This window comes from Tiliqua scincoides, chromosome 1 (assembly GCF_035046505.1).
Source record: "Tiliqua scincoides isolate rTilSci1 chromosome 1, rTilSci1.hap2, whole genome shotgun sequence".
Classification (NCBI taxonomy): Eukaryota; Metazoa; Chordata; class Lepidosauria; order Squamata; family Scincidae; genus Tiliqua; species Tiliqua scincoides.
Window position 1 is genome coordinate 98,524,447 of NC_089821.1, and position 18,470 is coordinate 98,542,916.

At 39.9% G+C, this 18,470-nt stretch overlaps 1 protein-coding gene across 4 annotated transcripts in view; it reads left to right on the forward strand.

The window, feature by feature from the left end:
* PKP4 (plakophilin 4) overlaps positions 1–18,470 on the forward strand; it is a 156,293-nt gene that overhangs the window by 64,195 nt on the left and 73,628 nt on the right. For 3 of the 4 annotated variants that reach the window (XM_066612025.1, XM_066612027.1, XM_066612026.1), the window contains exon 3: positions 15–127. In XM_066612025.1, the coding sequence (XP_066468122.1) occupies positions 15–127 (113 nt within the window). Of the gene's footprint in view, positions 1–14; positions 128–18,470 lie in introns of those variants that run through there. The other variant, XM_066612029.1, reaches the window with a different exon arrangement.

Below are 18,470 nucleotides of genomic sequence, written 5' to 3' on the forward strand. Positions count from 1 at the left end.
TTTTTGAATTACAGGAGCTCCAGTTTCAAAGGCTCACCAGAGAGCTTGAGGTGGAAAGGCAAATTGTTGCCAGTCAGTTAGAAAGATGCAGGCTTGGAGCAGAATCACCGAGCATTGCAAGCACAAGGTATAGATTCCAGTGTCTTTATTTTCAAATTGTCAACCCAATTAATTGTAGTAAACTTTGAATTCTCCTGCTGCTGTCTAAAGCTTCTCTTTAATGTGTGACTATCAAATTTAGTGTTGATTGATTACTACTCATGTTTGCAAGACTCCTATATTCACGGATTTGGCTCTGTAGAGCTTGTTGCTTGATTGCCATGCATGCACTCAACACAGGGGACAAATTTGTTTCAGTGGATGAGTGCAGATGATTATTTACTAAGTAGCAGCTTAGCATAATGTGTACCATAACCATATCATAAGCTGGTAATCAGCCCTGCCAAGTGGCAAGAACTTATACAATTCTTCTTCCCCAAATTTCTGATTAGGAGCCAGTGTATTGGTAAAATTCTTCTTGGCACTTTGTCAGGGTGCCACTAGATAAAGAAGGCTGTATTATTGTTTATTACTAGGTGTATGGAAGGGTCATGAAGGGACACATCTTAGTCCTGGATTTAGATATCTCTTCAGACTGGCCATGTGCAAAAGACTCAAAGAGTTGAAGTTGGTTCTGCGTTATCCTTCACTTCATAAAGTGCTCAAAACCTGTGTACAAAAGAAATGATTGGGTTCAGTATGGTATTAGCAAGCAAATTACTGGAATACTATTCACTTTTAAATTGTTGTAAACGTAAGCACACAGCAAAAGCCTATAAAACAGCATTTTATCAAAAAGGTTGTGCACTCTTACTACTTGTCTTTTGAAAAACAGTGGAGTTTCAAAATATTCAGTGAATAAAGACTCTATTAAAATTTATTTTAGAGGACCTATTTAGCAATCATTGGACAACAGTGGCTGAAGTTTATATTGGGGCAGAGTTAAAATATGGAGTCCACTTTATTCTTACACAACGCAGAGTTCTTGTGCACACTGCTTGGCTTTCACATGAATAACACAATATAAATAAATAATTTTCAGTACATGCAAGAAATAGGTTGAGCTAGTCTTCAGCATGAGTTCTGGGTTGCTCCAGGAATGAAAGATTCAGTACTGTGAAGGAGCATTACTTTAACAATAAAGAACGCATGCCACGTCCATTTAAGTGTAGCAGTTCACTTCAGTTGTGCTACTTATGCCACCAAGAACACTTATATGAGAAGCCAAGATGGAAATAAAATGAAGGGCGCAATCCTTACAACTTTCCAGCATTGGCATAGCTGTGCCAGTGGGGCATGTGCTGCATCCTGCAGTTGGGGGCATTCACGGACATCAGGTAAAGCAACGTTTGTTCCCTTACCTCAGTTCCATTGTCCTTATGTTGGTGCTGGAAAGTTGGTTAGAATTGTGACCTAAGAATTATAAGATCTGGAAGTTTCTCAAGGTCGCCCTGCTATACAACATTCAAAAACTAAGGAAGAATTGACAAATTCATACTTGGTTTTGTGCAGCCAAAAGGCCAGGGGTCTCCAAACCCCGGTCCAGGGGCCAGATGCAGCCCGCGGTGAGCCTATTGTCCCCTGAAAGCCTCTGGCCCACTTGGCCAAACATGATTGGAGCTGTGCGCTGGTTGCATCTGGAGGGTGTTGTGAGGACCAGAGAGGCTGAGTGAATGAGCCCACTCATTCATTTATTCATTCATCTAAGTTCCATCTCTAATTTATTTATTTAAATTTTATATTTAATTTTGTTTCTGGCATTCAGCACTGCACCAGATATTTCTTTTTTTCCCCAATATATTTTATTCATTCATTACAGATACAGGAAAGGAAATAGGCTTAACTTTGGGTAGGATATGATACAGGTTACACATAAGGGTTGACCCCAGATTCCAACATACATCATTCAATTAACCCAAAAAAACACAATAATCATCAATACAAAGGTTCGCATATTTATGAATATAAAAAAATTAATTTTTACGAAACACTCAATTTTATCTAACTAGATTTATCTACCCAATCATAAAAAAACTTCCAATATTTTCTTACTCTATCTAAATCTCTCTCTTTCATTCTTTCTGTTAAAACTTCCATTTCTGCTACTTCATAGATTTTATCTATTAAATCTTCCTTAGTTGGTACATCTATAGATTTCATTTTTGCGCAAACAATATTCTTGCCGCTGTAACAATATTTACAATAAGGTGTTTCTTAGGTTGGTCTTTAATTTCTGATGTCACATTTAGGAGGAATATTTCTGGTTTGAATGGTAATACACAATGCAATATCTCTTGCAACACTTTATGTATCATCTTCCAATATTTCTTTGCTTTTTCGCATGTCCACCACATATGATAAAAAGTTCCTTCTAGCTCATTAATTTCCAACACTTATTTGATAATCCAGAGTACATTTTTGTTAACTTCTCTGGTGTTAAATACCATCTATAAAACATTTTATATAAGTTCTCTTTAAAAGTGACTGCTTTAGTTATCTTAATATTCGTATTCCAAATTTGATTCCAATCATCCATTGATATATTATATCCAAAAATTTTTGCCCAACGCACCATTGCATCTTTAACGATCTCATCTTCCATTCTCATCTCCAGGAGAAAACTGTACATTTTTCTTATATACTTCCCCTCATCAATCAAAAATATTTTATCAAAACTTATATCTTCTTCATATAGACCTATTTTTTGGTCTTCTCGTAATCTTGTTCTTATTTGCATTTCATTCCACCAGTCCAGCTTTATTCCTTTCTCTTCTAACTCAGACTTACTTAAAATCTCTCCTTTATTATTCAGCAAGTCACTGTATGGTTTATTTTGATCTTTTTTAATCCAGTTCGGATTGGTTGCTATTTCGAGCGGTTTTATCCATCTAGGTAATTTAAAATATATCTTATGTTTTATCTGGTTCCATATCCAAATTAGAGATCTTCTTAAAATATGTTGTTTAAAATATCCATGCTGTTTAACTTTATCATAAAAGAGGAACGCATGCCAGCCTATTTGTAAATCGTGTGCTTCTAATGTTAAGATTTTTTCATTCAATACAAGTCCCCAATCTTTTATCCAGTTTAAGGCTGCTGCTTGATAATATAGTTCCCAGTCTGGTAATCCAAATCCTGCTCTTTTTTTATCTTCTTGCAATAATTTCAGTCTTATTCTCGGTTTTTTATCTTGCCAAACAAATTTTGTCGTAATTTTGTTCATTTCTTCAAAAAAAGCTCTCTTCAAAATAATCGGAATAGTCTGAAATAAAAACATTAATTTTGGTAATATTTTCATTTTCAACAAAGCTATTCTTCCCATTAGAGATAGTTGCAGTTTATTATATTTCTCCAAATCTTTTTTTATTTCTTTCATTAATTTGATATAATTATCTTCCATTAATGTACTTGTCTTTTTGTAATTGTAATTCCTAGATATTTTACTCTGTTTGTTATCTGTAGTCCAAATGCCTTTAATCGTTCTATATCATTATTTTTTATGTTTTTAAGTATCATTTTGGTCTTCTGGTAATTTATTTTTAAACCTGCTACTTCTCCATATTGTTTTAAGTCTTCTATCAAAAATTCCATGGAGTTGAGTGGATCTTCCAAAATAAATACCAGATCATCCGCAAACGCTTGTAATTTATATTCTTCACTTTTAATTTTGAGCGGTTTCGCCCTATCATCTTCTCTTATTTATTATATTATTCAGTATTTCTAATGTCAAGATAAACAACAATGGTGAAAGTGGACAACCTTGTCTTACTCCTTGTTGAATATTAATCTCTCTCGTCAAATCTCCATTTACTCTTATTCTTGCTTTCTGGTCCGAATATATTCCTTGTATCATCTTGATAAATTTTGGACCAAAATCTAATTCTTGCAAACAATTAATCATAAAGTCCCAATGTAAATTGTCAAAAGCCTTCTCCGCATCTAGAAACACTAGAGCTAATTTCTTATCTGGATGGGCTTCAAAAAATTCCAATATATTTATTATCATTCTCACGTTGTTTTTTAATTGTCTTTTTGGTAGAAAACCAGTTTGATCTTCTTTGATTATCTGATTCAATACTTTCTTTAATCTTGCAGCTAAAATTGAAACAAAAATTTTATAATCCGTATTTAACAACGAGATGGGTCTATAATTTTTAATTTCTTTTTCATCCATGTCTGGTTTATGTATCAAAGTAATTGTTCCTTCCTTCCATGAATTTGGCATTTCTCCAGTCTCCCATATATCATCAATGACTTTTTTAAATGGTAACAACAATACTTCTTCAAATTTCTTATAATACTCAGCTGGTAATCCATCAGGTCCTGGCATTTTTTGAAGTTTTTGTATTTTAATCGCTTCTATAATTTCACTTATAGCAATTGTATTTTCCAATAAATTCTTTTGATCATCTAAAATTTTGATACTGTTATTTTTCTTCAAATATACTTTTTGCTTCTGGTGTTCTATATTTTTTCTCCCATATAATAATTGATAAAATTGTTCAATAATTAATTTTTTCTTTTCTAATTCTGTTTCTTCTTTCCCTGTCAAATCTTTCAATATCTTAATATGATATTTTTGTCTTTCTTTTTTAAGCTTGTGGGCTAACCATCTTCCTGGTTTATTTGCATTTTCAAAAAAATTCTGTTTTGCCATTTTCAATTTCTTCTCCATTTCCTGAGTTTGGAGTATTTTAATTTCATGTTGTATCTTCTTAATTCTTTGTTGAATTCTCTGATTTGTAGATTCTTTCTGTAATTCCTTTTCACCCATCTCTAATCTTTGTACAAGATCTTTCATTTTCTTCTCTTGTCCAATTCTTTGTTTCGCTGCATTTCTAATTGCTAATCCTCGAAAGAATGCTTTACTTGCATCCCAAACCATTTGTGTTTTAGTTTCTGAATGAAAATTAATCTTAAAAAAAATTCCATTTCAATTTTTGTTTGATTCAAAAATTCCTGATTATTCAACTGAACTGTATTTAGCTTCCAAATATTTCTCCTTAATTTTTTATTTATTATTAATGAAATTGGGTTATGATCTGCATATATGTTAGGTAAAATTTCCGACTGAAACGTTCCACCTAAACTGGATATTGAAGCCCAACACATATCAATTCTAGACCAGGAATTATGTGAATTTGAATAATATGTAAACTGTTTTTTCTCTGGATATTGTGTTCTCCATGTATCAATCATCTGTAATTCTTCTGCCATTTCCAAAAAGGATCTGGGTAGGGTTCCTCCTCTTTTTAAAAGTCTCTTGTTAAATTTTCTGTCCCACTTAGTTTGAAAGACCGCATTAAAGTCTCCAAATAAAAAAAATCTCTGTCTTCTCCCGTAATTAGTTTCTCATGTAGTCTTCTATAAAACTTATCTTGATGGGTGTTTGGTGCATATATATTGACAATTAATGCTTTCCTTGTTTCAACTTGGATCTCTACAATCAAAATTCTCCCATCTTCCGATTGCCATTTCAATTTAGGTTCTAACTTGGGGTTAACATATGTAGCTACCCCCCTTTTCTTTTGGTGTAAGTCTGAAGCAAAAAATAAAATTCCCATTTTTCTATTTTTAAGAAATCTATCATCATTTTTTCTAATATGTGTTTCTTGTATACAAATTACATCTGCTTTGGTTTGATATAATTGATGAAATATTCTACGCTTCTGAGGAGAATTCAATCCATTAATATTTACAGAAAAGAACTTCACTTGTTGTTCAGCCATTTTCACTTAGAAATTTGTTTTGTCTTTCTTGTAACTCTACTTATTTTCTGTCTTACTTGTACAGTCCTTCTTCCTCCTACTGCTCCTTGTGCTTCTTCTTGCTCTTGTTCTTGACTGTCATCTGTATCTTGTTCCTTCTTTTTCTTTTTTCCCTTTCCTCCATTCTGTTCACTTTGAATTTGGTCTGAGGATTCTTCCTCTTCTTGAGAGAAAGTACTCTCTTTCTCTGAAAATTCCCTGTTTTGTTCTCCCAGACTTTCTCCATATTTTGATAAAAATTGTTGAACTTTCATCATTGAATTTATATTAAATCTTTTCTGTTCATAAACAAACAGGAGACCTTCTGGAATTTGCCAACAGTACTTCACATTATTTCTTCTTAATATTGCAGCAAAATTTCTATAAGCTGCTCTCTTTTGTCGAACTTTCCAGGGTACTTCTCTCAAAATTCTGATTTGCTCTCCTTCGACTATTCTTTGTTTTTCTTCCAATCGTTTTAATATATTATCTCTTGCAGCTCTCTTCATAAATTTCATCACTATTTCTCTTGGCTTTTTATTTAGTCTTGCATACCTAGAATTGACCCTGTATACAATATCTATCATCTCTTTAACCTGATCCTCCTCCAATTCCAGCTCAGTTGACAACCATTCCTCCATTCGACCTCTAATATCTTCTGGGGATTTCTCTTTAAAATTTTGTATTCTAATAATAAATGCTGCTTTCTCCAGCACTGCACCAGATATTTCATGCGGCAATCTGTTGGAGGAAATTTTTTAAATAGTTTCCTCTTTGGGAGGGGAAGCAGAGTAGCTTAAGCAGCAGACCCCCCTTTGGGTATCACCCCACGGAACTTCCCTCGGCTGACTGCTATTCAATGAAATTTGAATAGCACCGTGCCAGATATTGGATGCGGCCCTCTGGCCAAAAAGTTTGGAGACCCCTGCCAAAGGCTAATTCTGCAATATGTCCAAAAGATAGAAACATATGGAAAATTATACTTAAAGTTATCTGATACAAATAGAGCTGAAGAGCAGGAGACAGCGCAGTGAAGGAGATTTTCAAGAACACTTAAAGTTGGTCTTGAAAGAAAGCAACTGAGCTGCTTATGAGTTAAATGCATTTCTTTCTCAGTGCCTTGTAAATCTCTTCTTTGTGTCGTACCTAGGATTATCTTTTTCATACTAATCCTTTAGCTAGGATACAGTCCCATAGTAGCTCACTTTGTTTTGTATGTTGCATCTGTCCACATCTGTTGCAAATAAGTAAAATAATTATTCTTGTTTAATAGGTGGCTGTCCACATAATTAAGGTAATGGAGACTTAGAAAAAACCATTAGCAAATAAAGTCAATTTTTCATGTATGTATTTCTATTTTATGCGACCTGTCAAGCATTCAGAAGCAGTTATTTTTCTAATGAAACACCTCACTCCTGGGTAAAAAGCCTTTGCAGTCATTTTAAAATAGGTGCGAGGCAGCTGAGGCAAGGTCAAGACATGAAGTCTTAAAATCTGTAGTGTGGATTTAGGATGCCTGAAATGACCCAATCCCACTTCCTTTAATTCCTCCCACTTTTTGCACATGCTCTCTTTTTTGTTAATAGTTCCAAGTCTGCATTTTTAAACCAAGGAACTAAATATGCCAAATTCATTATCATTTTTCCATGGTACAGTAAGAGCTGGCAATGAATGGGAAGGGAAGAGATCATCGATTGAGATGTACCCTGTAAATTGGTTTTTATTGGAACTTGCTCCCTGGAGAACAGGGGGAAAGGAGGAACATTCAGTTCTGAGTACATGGTACTATTGTATAGAAAAACAAACATGCTCCTTTTTCCCCCCTAAAGTTTACCTTGGACAGAAGGGTATGCAGGATCTTTATCAAGGCAGATGACTTTGGAAGCTATGGAGTATGCAAGAACAGATTGGCCTCAATCACAACTTGATGCTAAATGCAATATGGCAGGGCAGTCAAACCTAGATTCCTCACAGTATGTCCAATAAAGTAGCTAGTAAGCCGTGTGGGAAAGTATACTATATCTTGCTTGCAAATGATCTAACTTTTGCTGTTCAGTTCTCACAGATTTAATCAGAAGGTCCATTTAGCTCAGTGATACTTGATCCCAATTCAGTGTCCTTACAACTGCAGTGTGGTAGTGTTGCTTATTGCTAGAATATCCAACCATTCAGTGTAAAACACTGAATTACTTCAACAGATTCCATGTTTAAGACTTTCAGTTGCATACTTGAGATCAAAGAAGGAACATATTCAGTGCAGAAGGAGTCAAGTGACTTGAAGTTTTGCATTCTCTGTGTTCATTACCAGGTTTTTAAGCCTGGTAATACTTTCTGGGTGTGAGCAGGCTCACTAAATAGCAATTTATGGTATCTTAGTAGAAACAGTATTTGGGAGTAGACTGCATGTATAAGTTTTGGGTTTTTCAAGGCACCTGTGATTCCACTGTTGTTCACAAACTGAGCTTAAACCTTGCTTCTCATCTTGCGACTTAACCCATTTGCTGATGTCTCCTTCCTGTAGTCACTTGAGCCTATAACTCTCCCATAGCACTCAAAGCAAGTGCTGACAAGAAAGCTATAGTGGTGCTTTCAAGACTTGGCTGTCTTTTATACTCCCTGACTTGTAGTTGACCACAATCCTATATTTGTTAGGTGCTTTGGGAACTGGTAAGTAAACAAAAATTGGCACAGTAGAGATCAATCCTGCCTTCCTTTTCAGGCCCCTGTGTGTAGCACAGGAGTGGGGGAGTGTGCAGCAATTGCAGTTAGAGTCTGGCTAGTAGGCCAAGCTGAAATATACGGACTCTGAGCAAGCATCTGTCTTTCCTATTGCTTCATACTCAGCCAACTACATTTCAGCTTAAGAGATCATGTTGTTTGCTATCAGGTTATATCATAATAATACATTGCATTTCACCCCTGAGTGTGTGCAGTGTTTTCTGTGCATATTCTTGATACAATGTTGTTGTAAGGACTGCATTATTTCCATATTGCAATTGGAGACCTGAGCTTGCACCCCCTTCCATGGAAGGTAGTGGCTTGCCCACTTAATGAGTTCATAGCAGAAGGAAGATTCAAACTGAGGAAGCCCTAATTCACAGCCACTATGCTAGATGAGCTCTCTTTCATGCATATGAAAACTTAGTATCTGGTCAAGCTGCAACATACACTGACAATGAGCAGATGGAATACAAAGCAGAATGGCAGTCAGATCCATTTCTCACAGGCTTCTATTCCACATACACATAAGTGTTAGATCACGTTCAAACACATGAATGTGGCACAAGATAGCAGACTTCTGCTTCCCAACCTAAATAATACTTTATGTGGAGGAGATGCTGATAAGTAGCTCCTTGGAATTTCTTCTGAGTTGTGATGGCCCCTGTTACGCCACTAAATGTATGGTTTGTAGCATAAGAATACAAGAGCCTTACTGGATCAAACCAAAAGTTCACCTGAACCAACATCCTGTTTCCCATAGTAGCCGGTCAGATGCTTCCAGCAAGTCCCCAGGCTTCTTCCCAGCAACATGTATCCATTGGCATATTGCCTTTGAATATGAAGATTTCTTGTAACTAGCATGACTAATAAGTTTATCATTGGCTAAACCGCTGCTAATTGGGTAAGAGGCACTTTTTCAAGTGGGTGCTCCTTTTTTTAGCAGGGGGAGAGTAACTGGCCCACCTCACCCCAGCACTGTCAGTTCTAGTGGCTGCCTGCTGGTGTTCTTTTGCATCTTTTTAGATTGTGAGCCCTTTTGGGACAGGGAGCCATTTAGTTATTTGATTTTTCTCTGTAAACCGCTTTGTGAACTTTTAGTTGAAAAGTGGTATAAATAATAATAATAATAATAATAATAATAATAATAATAATAATAATAATAATAATAATAATAATAATAATAGGCTATCCCTCATGAATGTGTAAATGGCAGTGACTACATCTGCTGCATATATCATCAGAGGGCCATATAGGCTTAAATTGTGTGATCCAGCAACACTCTAGATGGGGCTGGTCCTAGTATAGTAATACTTTTTATTTATTTACATTTACATCCTCCGCAATAGTTTCATGACTATTCTGGGATAGTGCCATCCAGGACGAACCCAGACCTCAGGCAACATGAAGTGGTCTACCTCAAGAGGTAGATGAGATGAGACCCTCTGTCCATCAGCCACCTCCAGTTCCATCAACTTACCACTACCACATCCTTCTCCCCCCCCCGAGTTTTTTTCTTGCCACCTCCATGTTTATTTCTTTTCCTTTTTGGGAAGTGGGAGGGGGAACAGTGCTTCTCCTAACTTTTTTTCTTCCTGCTGGCTCTGCCAGTCTAGTTGAAAATAGGGCAGCAGGTAAGAAAAGTGGTCTCTGAGGTGTCTGTAGTAGAACCGGAGGAGGCGTTGTGACAGCAAGGCTGGAGAAGGTGGCTGTTGTCACTGCTGCTTTCTGTAGAAAAAAAAGTGGAGCCTGATCATCTCTTCTCCCCCCCCCCCCCCGTTTCTTTGCCATTGTCTTCTAGTCAAGTGGGATGGATCCAGCTGTCCCACTACCTCCTCTCTTCCTGCCTGGCTGAGAGAGGTATACAGCCATTCTATTACCTTTCCTCCTAGCCAGACAAGGAGGATCCAGCCAGTTTGGAGGAGGTGGCTGTGGCAGCGGCAAGCTTACATGCCAATAAACATAAAAGGAAGGAAATAGTGTGTGTATACATGCATTGTAGGGCTTGGCACCAGGAGTACTGGGGTGTAGGAGCGAGATTTTGAAGAAATTGGGAGGGGGGCAGCATATCTGTCACTTTTTGGGATGACAGATTAACTTGGGATATCCCTGGTACCATCAGCATAATTGTTTCAGTCTGATGAGTTTTCAGTGAGGACAATATTACACACAGGATGTAGAAAAGGAATGTCTGTTAGGTACCGTCTTGCATGCCTAGACAGTCTGTTTTCTGATATTCCTGATATCCTGTTTTCTGATATTTCTGATATCTCCCAGTCACCCCATGTTTTAAAGGAATAGTGAACTAGAAAGGTTTTGGAGCCAGCTTCAACCAGTGCAAGCCAGTGAATACTGGAGAAGTACTTTATTTGGAGCTGTTCACTGAAGCAGAGTTCTTGAAGCAGCCATTTTTAATTACTTCTACTCATTGCCATTCTGTTCACAAGCATGTTATGCCACAAGTCAATTTCCTCTGGGATGTAAAAATCCAAGTTGCAATGGTCCCCACCAGCTGGAATTAAAAATGTATATCTAAATCTCCTGTAGCGCTTTTATGCTTTAGGTAATTCACCCAGTTTTCCTATTAAACAGAAGCATTCAAACTGGCTGTAGCAGCCTAATACTATGACTATTATTTATTTGTTTATTTATAGAATTTATATCCCACCTTTCCATCCCAGTAAAGGGCACTCAATGTGGCTTACAAAAGAAATCATATAAAAATGTAAAATATATAAATATGTATAAAAATAAAACATTTAAAAACAATAAAACACAATAAAACTTGGAACCCAAAATTAAAATAAATAAAAAATAAAAAGCAGTGCCCCCTTGTGTCAGCATTAAAAGGCTTCTTTAAATAAAAAGGTCTTAAGCCCCCTTCAAAAGGACTCTAAAAGAGGGAGCTGTTCTCAGTTCCAGGGGGAGAGAGTTCTACAGACGGAGAGCCACCAGCGAGAAGGCCTCTTTCATGTCACCATCCTCCGCACCTCCACTGGTGGCGGCACAGTCAGAAGGGACACCCCTCTGCTGACCTGAGAGGTCAGGTTGGATTGTATGGAAGGATGCAGTCCCTCAAATACCCTGGACCTGAGCCGCATAGGGCTTTAAAAGTTAAAACTAGCACTCTGAATTCAGCCCAGAAAGGAACTGGCAGCCAGTGTAGCCGCCGAAGCAGCGGCCCGACTGAGTCAAACCGACGAGTCCCAGCAACCACGGGTGGCCGTGTTCTGTACTAATGGTAGTTTCCGAACCGTTTTCAGAGGCAGCCCCACACAGAGTGCATTGCAGTAGTCTAATCTGCATGTTACTAGGGTATGGGTCACTGTGGCCAGGTCTGAACAACTCAGGTACGGTCACAGCTGGCGAATCAACTGAAGTTGAGCAAAGGCTCTCCTGGCCACAGCCACCACTTGGGAATCCAGGAGCAGCTGCGGATCCAGGATTATCCCCAAGCTGTGGACCTGCTCCTTCAGAGGGAGTGCAACCCCATTTAGAGCAGGATGGTAGTCCAATACCCAAGTCTTGGACTTCTGAAGCAGGAGAACCTCTTTTCTTATCAGGATTCAATTTCAGCTTGTTCACCCACATCCAGCTCCCAACAGCCTCCAGACAGCAGTTCAGAACTTTGACTCTGCATCCTTGGAATCAGGAGGAAAGGAGAGAAAGAGCTGGGTGTCATCAGCATATTGATGGCACCCTGCCCCAAACCTCCAGATGATCTCTCCCAGTGGCTTCAGGCTTCATTAAACAGCATGGAGGACAGAATGGAACCTTGCGGCACCCTACACCTAAGAGGCCAGGATGCCGAACAAGCATCCCCCAGCACCACCTTCTGGGATCTGTCAGCCAGGAAGGAGCGGAACCACTGCAGGACAGTGCCTCCCAGCCCCAATTCAGCCAGCTGACCCAGAAGGACACCATGGTTGATGTTGTCAAAGGCCACTGAGAGGTCCAGCAGGACTAACAGGAACACACTCCCCCTTTCCATTCCCCGGCGCAGGTCATCCACTAAGGCAACCAAGGCAGTTTCTGTCCCAAACCCCAGCCTGAAGCCAGACTGAAAAGGATCCAGATAATCAGCTTCAACAAAGACCCTCTGGAGCTGGGACGCCACCATCCACTTGATCACCTTGCCCAGAAATGGAATATTAGAGACTGACCAGAAGTTGTTCAATTTAGTAGGATTCAGGGAGGGTTTCTTCAGGAGGGGGACAAACCACCGCCTGCTTCAATGTCGGTGGCAGTACTCCCTCAGAGAAGAATTCACCATCCTATCTGTCCATTCGGCCAGTCTCCCCAGGTGGATCTAATTAGTCATGCCAGACAAGGGTCGAGCTGGGAAAAAGATGGTCTCACACTCCAGGGAGTCCTGTCCACATCCTCAGGTTCTACAAGCTGGAAAGAATCCCACAAAATAGGATAAACAGATGCCCTAGGGACATCACTAGGAACTGCTAACGTGGTGTTCAGGTTGGGCTGGATCTGAATGACTTTGTCTGTGAAGTGCTTAGCAAACCTATCCCCATCTGTGGGGGGCGGGTGAGATGGAGTAGGCCACGAACCACACGGAAGAGCTCAGCCGGACGGTTCTCTGAGGACATGATGGCAGCAGAAAAGTATTATCTTTTAGCTGCTTCCACTACCCTAGAATAGGCTCTCTGGCCTCTATGCAGTCAGACTCAGCACAAGTCTTTCGCCACCGTTGCTCTAGACCAGGGGTCTCCAAACCCCGACCCGGGGGCCAGGTGCAGCCCACAGCGAGCCTCTATCCGGCCCGTGGCCAACCTCTTGTCCCCAGAAATCCTCTGGCCCACTTAACATGACCAGAGCTGTGCTCTGATTGCATCTGGAGGGTGTTCTGAGGACCAGAGAGGCTGAGTGAATGAGCCCACTCATTCATTTATTCATTCATCTAAGTTCCATCTCTTATTTATTGAAATTTTATATTTAAATTTGTTTCTGGCCCTTAGCACTGCGCCAGATATTTCATGCGGCCCTCTGTTTGAGAAAATTAAAAAGTTTCCTCTTTGGGAGGGGAAGCAGAGTAGCTTAAGAAGCAGACCCCCCTTTGGGTATCATCCCAGGGAACCTCCCTCACCCGGCTGACTGCTGTTCAATGAAAAAAAAGACAAAGAGGGAATGGCTTGTTAAAGTTGCAAAAAAGAAGTTATTTACTTACAGTTCCATTGAGTGTATAGTTACAGCATCTGATTAGGATCAGAGGTTCAGCTATTACTTAGATAGCAAGGCCCTAGAGCTGCCTCGCCCTGCATGCCACGTGCTCAAGGTGGTGTGGGCATCAGAGCCCTGCTGTGTGCCATCTTAACAGGTCAGTGGTCAGAGGACAAGAGAGGAAGTGCTCAGAGGAGAAGGGAAGAATAAAGGGTTAAGGCCACACCCCCACAAGGTTCACAGAGAGAACAGGTAAAAAAGAGTAGAGTCACTGGGCCATAGCTTGACCCCTTCTGGACCGCATCCTGCTCCCTCTGGACAGCAGATGGAGTTGCATCAACTCCAACACCCTCTGGCCAAAAAGTTTGGAGACCCCTGCTCTAGACGTCTGCCCTGCCGCTTCATCATTCGCAGGTCCTCAAAAAACTAAAGGGCTGCTCTTACTCTGCAGATTATATGAAGGCTTCTGTTTTTTAGCTGTGAACAGCTTTCAAAACTGCTATGGTGGTTTATTTGTTTTGTTGTTTGTAATGTATCATTCCTTATTTCCCAATATAAATCAAAATAATATTCTGTTTTATTGACAATACAGAACATCTGCATTTGTTCAGTGAAGTGTTGCACTTCAAACTGAGTATCAGAAAGTTCTATATCTGTCTGTGTACATGTTTTTCATAACTTTTTTTTTAAATCTGAGGAGTAGAAATCTAATGGAACGGTTTTAGAAGACAGTTGCCCTCGTAGTTGCTAGCTAAATGCTTGGCAACCTGGCACAAAGAACAACTGTCCCTTGGTGTTTATTTGGATTCAGTATATTCTTTTCACTCTCCAGCTAATTCATGTTTTGTCCTTTTGGAAAGCATTGCATACGGTGTTGAGGGAAGGATACTGAAACAGTCACAGTCATTACAGCACGCTTGCACATGGACACATAATGCAATACTTAAGTCCCCATCTAAGGACGTTTTGCCTATTGATTTCAGCGTATTGGCTAGTGCTACATAAATACTGCAGTGTGTATGCACAGAGATTGTGCTTCACAGTGTAGTCAGTATGGGAGTAGGAAATTTGTGCATGGAGGAACTCAATGTGCATAAGGACCTTGTGGAGTAGTAAATTTTACTTGCATATCTTTTTAGTTGGTACTCAACTGTATTGTATTTATCTCAATAACTGGATCATGTTATAATGAGCTATAATATTCATTGACACGCTACACTTGAAAGTCCTTCTATCACATATAAGAACTGCATCAAGTTGGGCAGTTCACACCGGGAGCTGCTTGCTGATATGTAGGAATTCATACTGTTGGAGAGCTCAATCCTGGGCTTGACACGCCAGCTTACCACCAGCACGCACGAGCCTTACCGCTATGTGAGTGCCCGTGCTAGCCCAGCGCTGGGCTAGTGCCAGGCAGGCACCCAGCTTCCGCCACTCAGCAGTCACATGGACCGGCGAGCCAAAGCATGGTAAGCGGAGGCAGGGAGTAGGTGGGGGAGGAGGTGTTCCAGGGAGAGAGGAGGCAGGTGGAGGGGGGAAAGAGGGTGGGGAGGAGACGTGATAGGGATGCTGGAGGCGGGGAGAGGGCAGGTGGGAGGCATGCCGGGGGAGGGAGGGAGGTGGGTCCGGTGGAACTCTGCTTCACCGGATCCTGTTCATTCATTTGGGGATTGGTGCCCTACACGAACACTTTTACCTTACCCTATACAATTTTATGTAAATGATAAACCGTACTGACTTGTGAGGAAGAAGAGCTGACTTTACTACATAGAGCTTGTTTTGCAGTCATTTGTGTCCAAGAATGTGTTAAACTATTTTGAAGCACATTCTTGCCACACGTTCCATTCATTTATTTTAATCATTACCTTTGCCCTTCCTCTGAAACTTTCAGTACATGTTGCAAGGATACTCGCAGAAAGCTCATTTGAAAAAGCGTTAACTGAATTTTAGTTTAATGCCCACTCATTAAATGCTTGCCAAGTCAAACTGATATTTTTACTACTTCTATCTAGATGATTTTGTGGCAGATTTGTCAAAAGGAGTGAATCGCATGTCAGGAGTAGCAGATCATTGTATAGCAGCCTGTCGAGTCTTTTAACTTTGACTTTTGCTATACCACCTTGCTTCTTCTTTTGCTTGCTATGGTATATTCTTCTGCTGAATCAGCTCCAAGCTTTCAGCTCTCTAGAGCAATACAGCTGCTCTTGTTAGCATAACAGATAGTGAGCTACTGTAAGCCTCTGTAACCCTTTCCAGTTTGCTGCAGTCCTTTACCAAAGGCTGCTGACACAGTCGGGGAATAAGAACCCTCTTATGGATTAGGAGCTGGTTGAAGGAAAAAGAGAGGGTGTAAATGGGCAGTTTTCAATGGAGAGAGGTGGAAAGCAGTGTGCCCCCAAGAATTGTTCATAAAAGTCCATTCATAAATTACTTGGTGTTGGGGATAAGGAGTAAGGTGTCCAGGTTTGAAGATGACGCAAAACTTTCCCAGGTGGTGAAATCTAGAATGGATTGAGAAGAGCTCCAGAAAGATTCCAGGGGGAATGAGTGGCAAAATAGCAGATGCAAAACAGCAAATGCGCTTCAGTGTAAGTGTGAAGTGATGTACATTGGGGCAAGAAATCAAGATTTCACATATGCACTGATGGGTTCTGAGATGGATCAGGAGCAAGATCTTTGAGCGGTGGTGAACAGCTCAATGAAAGTGTCAACTCAGTGTGCAGCATCTGTGAAGAAGGCTAATGCTAGTTAGCAATAAACATGATTAATCATGATGTCTGAACAGCATAACCATAGTTAGTGCCAACTATAGTTTCCTTTTGAAACCTGATTTGATCCTAAAGCACTCAGAGCTTGAAGTTTCTCACTGTCATGTAGTATAATATGTAGTAGTATGTATGTATATAGTATGTAGTACAATATGTAGTAGCATATTCCACCCTCCCCCAATGAACTCTGCTCCTCCCCCAATGAACTCTGCATCACTCCTGGGCAAATTGGAGCACTGATCACAATGTCACATCTATCCCACAACCCCATTTCAGTGTGATCTTGCACATACACGTCAAAACTGGCTCACAACCACACTTTTAGCTTTATACTGGCATTTCCCATTACCTACTGGTGAAAAGAAAGGAACCACATCTCTTAGGGCAGTGTTTCTCAAACTGTGGGTTGGAACCTACTAGGTGGATTGCAAGCCAATTTCAGGTGAATCTCCATTCATTTCAATATTTTTTTAATATATTAGACTTGATGCTACCATGATATGTGACTACATTTGGGGAAATATTATAGATCTGTACTTTTAGCAGGCTACTGTGTATATACTTTTAGCAATGATAGTAAATGGGATTTACTCCTGGGTAAGTGTGGGTAGGATTGCAGCCTAGGATTGTTAAAACTCTTCATACTTGATGATGTCACTTCCAGTCATGATATCACTTCTGGTGGGTCCTAACAGATAATCCATCTAGAAAGTGGGTCCTGGTGGTAAAAGTTTGAGAACCACTGTCCTAGAGAAAAGTGGATACTGGAAAGTTGGTTTCTTATTCACTGACACTGCCTCTCCTTGTGGGGCTGTGGCTGACTGAAGGTGTTAATGAAGGCATTGGAAATCAGGCCCAGTCCCTCTGCTGTATCACTGAAAGTTCTGTGTCCTGCATGAAGGCATCAGGAACACTAAGTAGTGAAGAGCTAATGGGGAAAATGTAATTACTTCTGTCTTCACTTGCATGCTTATACAGTTCAGGAAATTGGAATGAAGTCTACTGCCCAGTAAGCATAGGGGTGGGTTGGAGGATATCTTTTTTCACTTTTAATAGTATCTTGAAACTTCAATTGCTTTAGGATCTAATTCAGGTTTCAAAAGAAAACTATAGTTGGAGCTAACTATGGTTATGCACTCTCTTTTTAAATAACTACACTGTCTGGATCAGTAGTTCTCAAAGTGAGCAGATAGCCCCCAGGGTAGTGGAATTACCAGGGGTGATAAGAGGCAAGTGGGTATCAGGGGGCTGCTGGAGGTGGTGGGTTTACGGCACCATGCCTCATAAACTAGAACAATACCCTGAAGCCTGCTTGGCCATGGCAGACAGAGAAGCCAGGCATGTGTGATAGATGATAAACGTGATTCTTGGAAGCTATTATGCTGTGCAAATCACTGATAGAACCAATGATTTCATCTGCTTATATCTGGTATTTCAAACATGGTCCTTGTGTCTAAGGCAAAAAATGAACATCTGAGCAGGATCATTGCATTATTCAGGCACTGAGGGCAGTAACCTCTTTTGCTCAGCTCCACCCATGCATGAGCAAGTCTCCATGAAACAGCACCCAACTGTTGTATAGTGTTATGGTGGACTGATCTTAGTGTTTTTGGGTAGCTCTGCATCTTCAACCTCACAATTTAGAGCTAAGGGGACAACAGTGCAACATGATCTTTGCTACATTCCTGGACTCCAGTCAGCAGCCAGCAGCAACTTTGGGTCCGAAGCAGTGTTATAACAGAAGTAGCTTCTCTCCAAGCAATCAACTCCAATTACTGAACATGGTGATTTAAGACTCCTGCTAAATCTTTAAACCAAGCGGTGGGAAACTTGGTATCTGTTCATCACACTCATCCATCGCATTAAGAATTTACTGAACAGCAAAGTAGTTACTAAATGTAATATCTAAGATTGCCGCTTAAATGACTGTCAGACTTTGAAAAGTTGGTATCGCTGAATCAAATTCATCTGTTTTAATTGGATTTTGAATAAATGTGTGGATTGTTACTTTTTTGAATTTTGC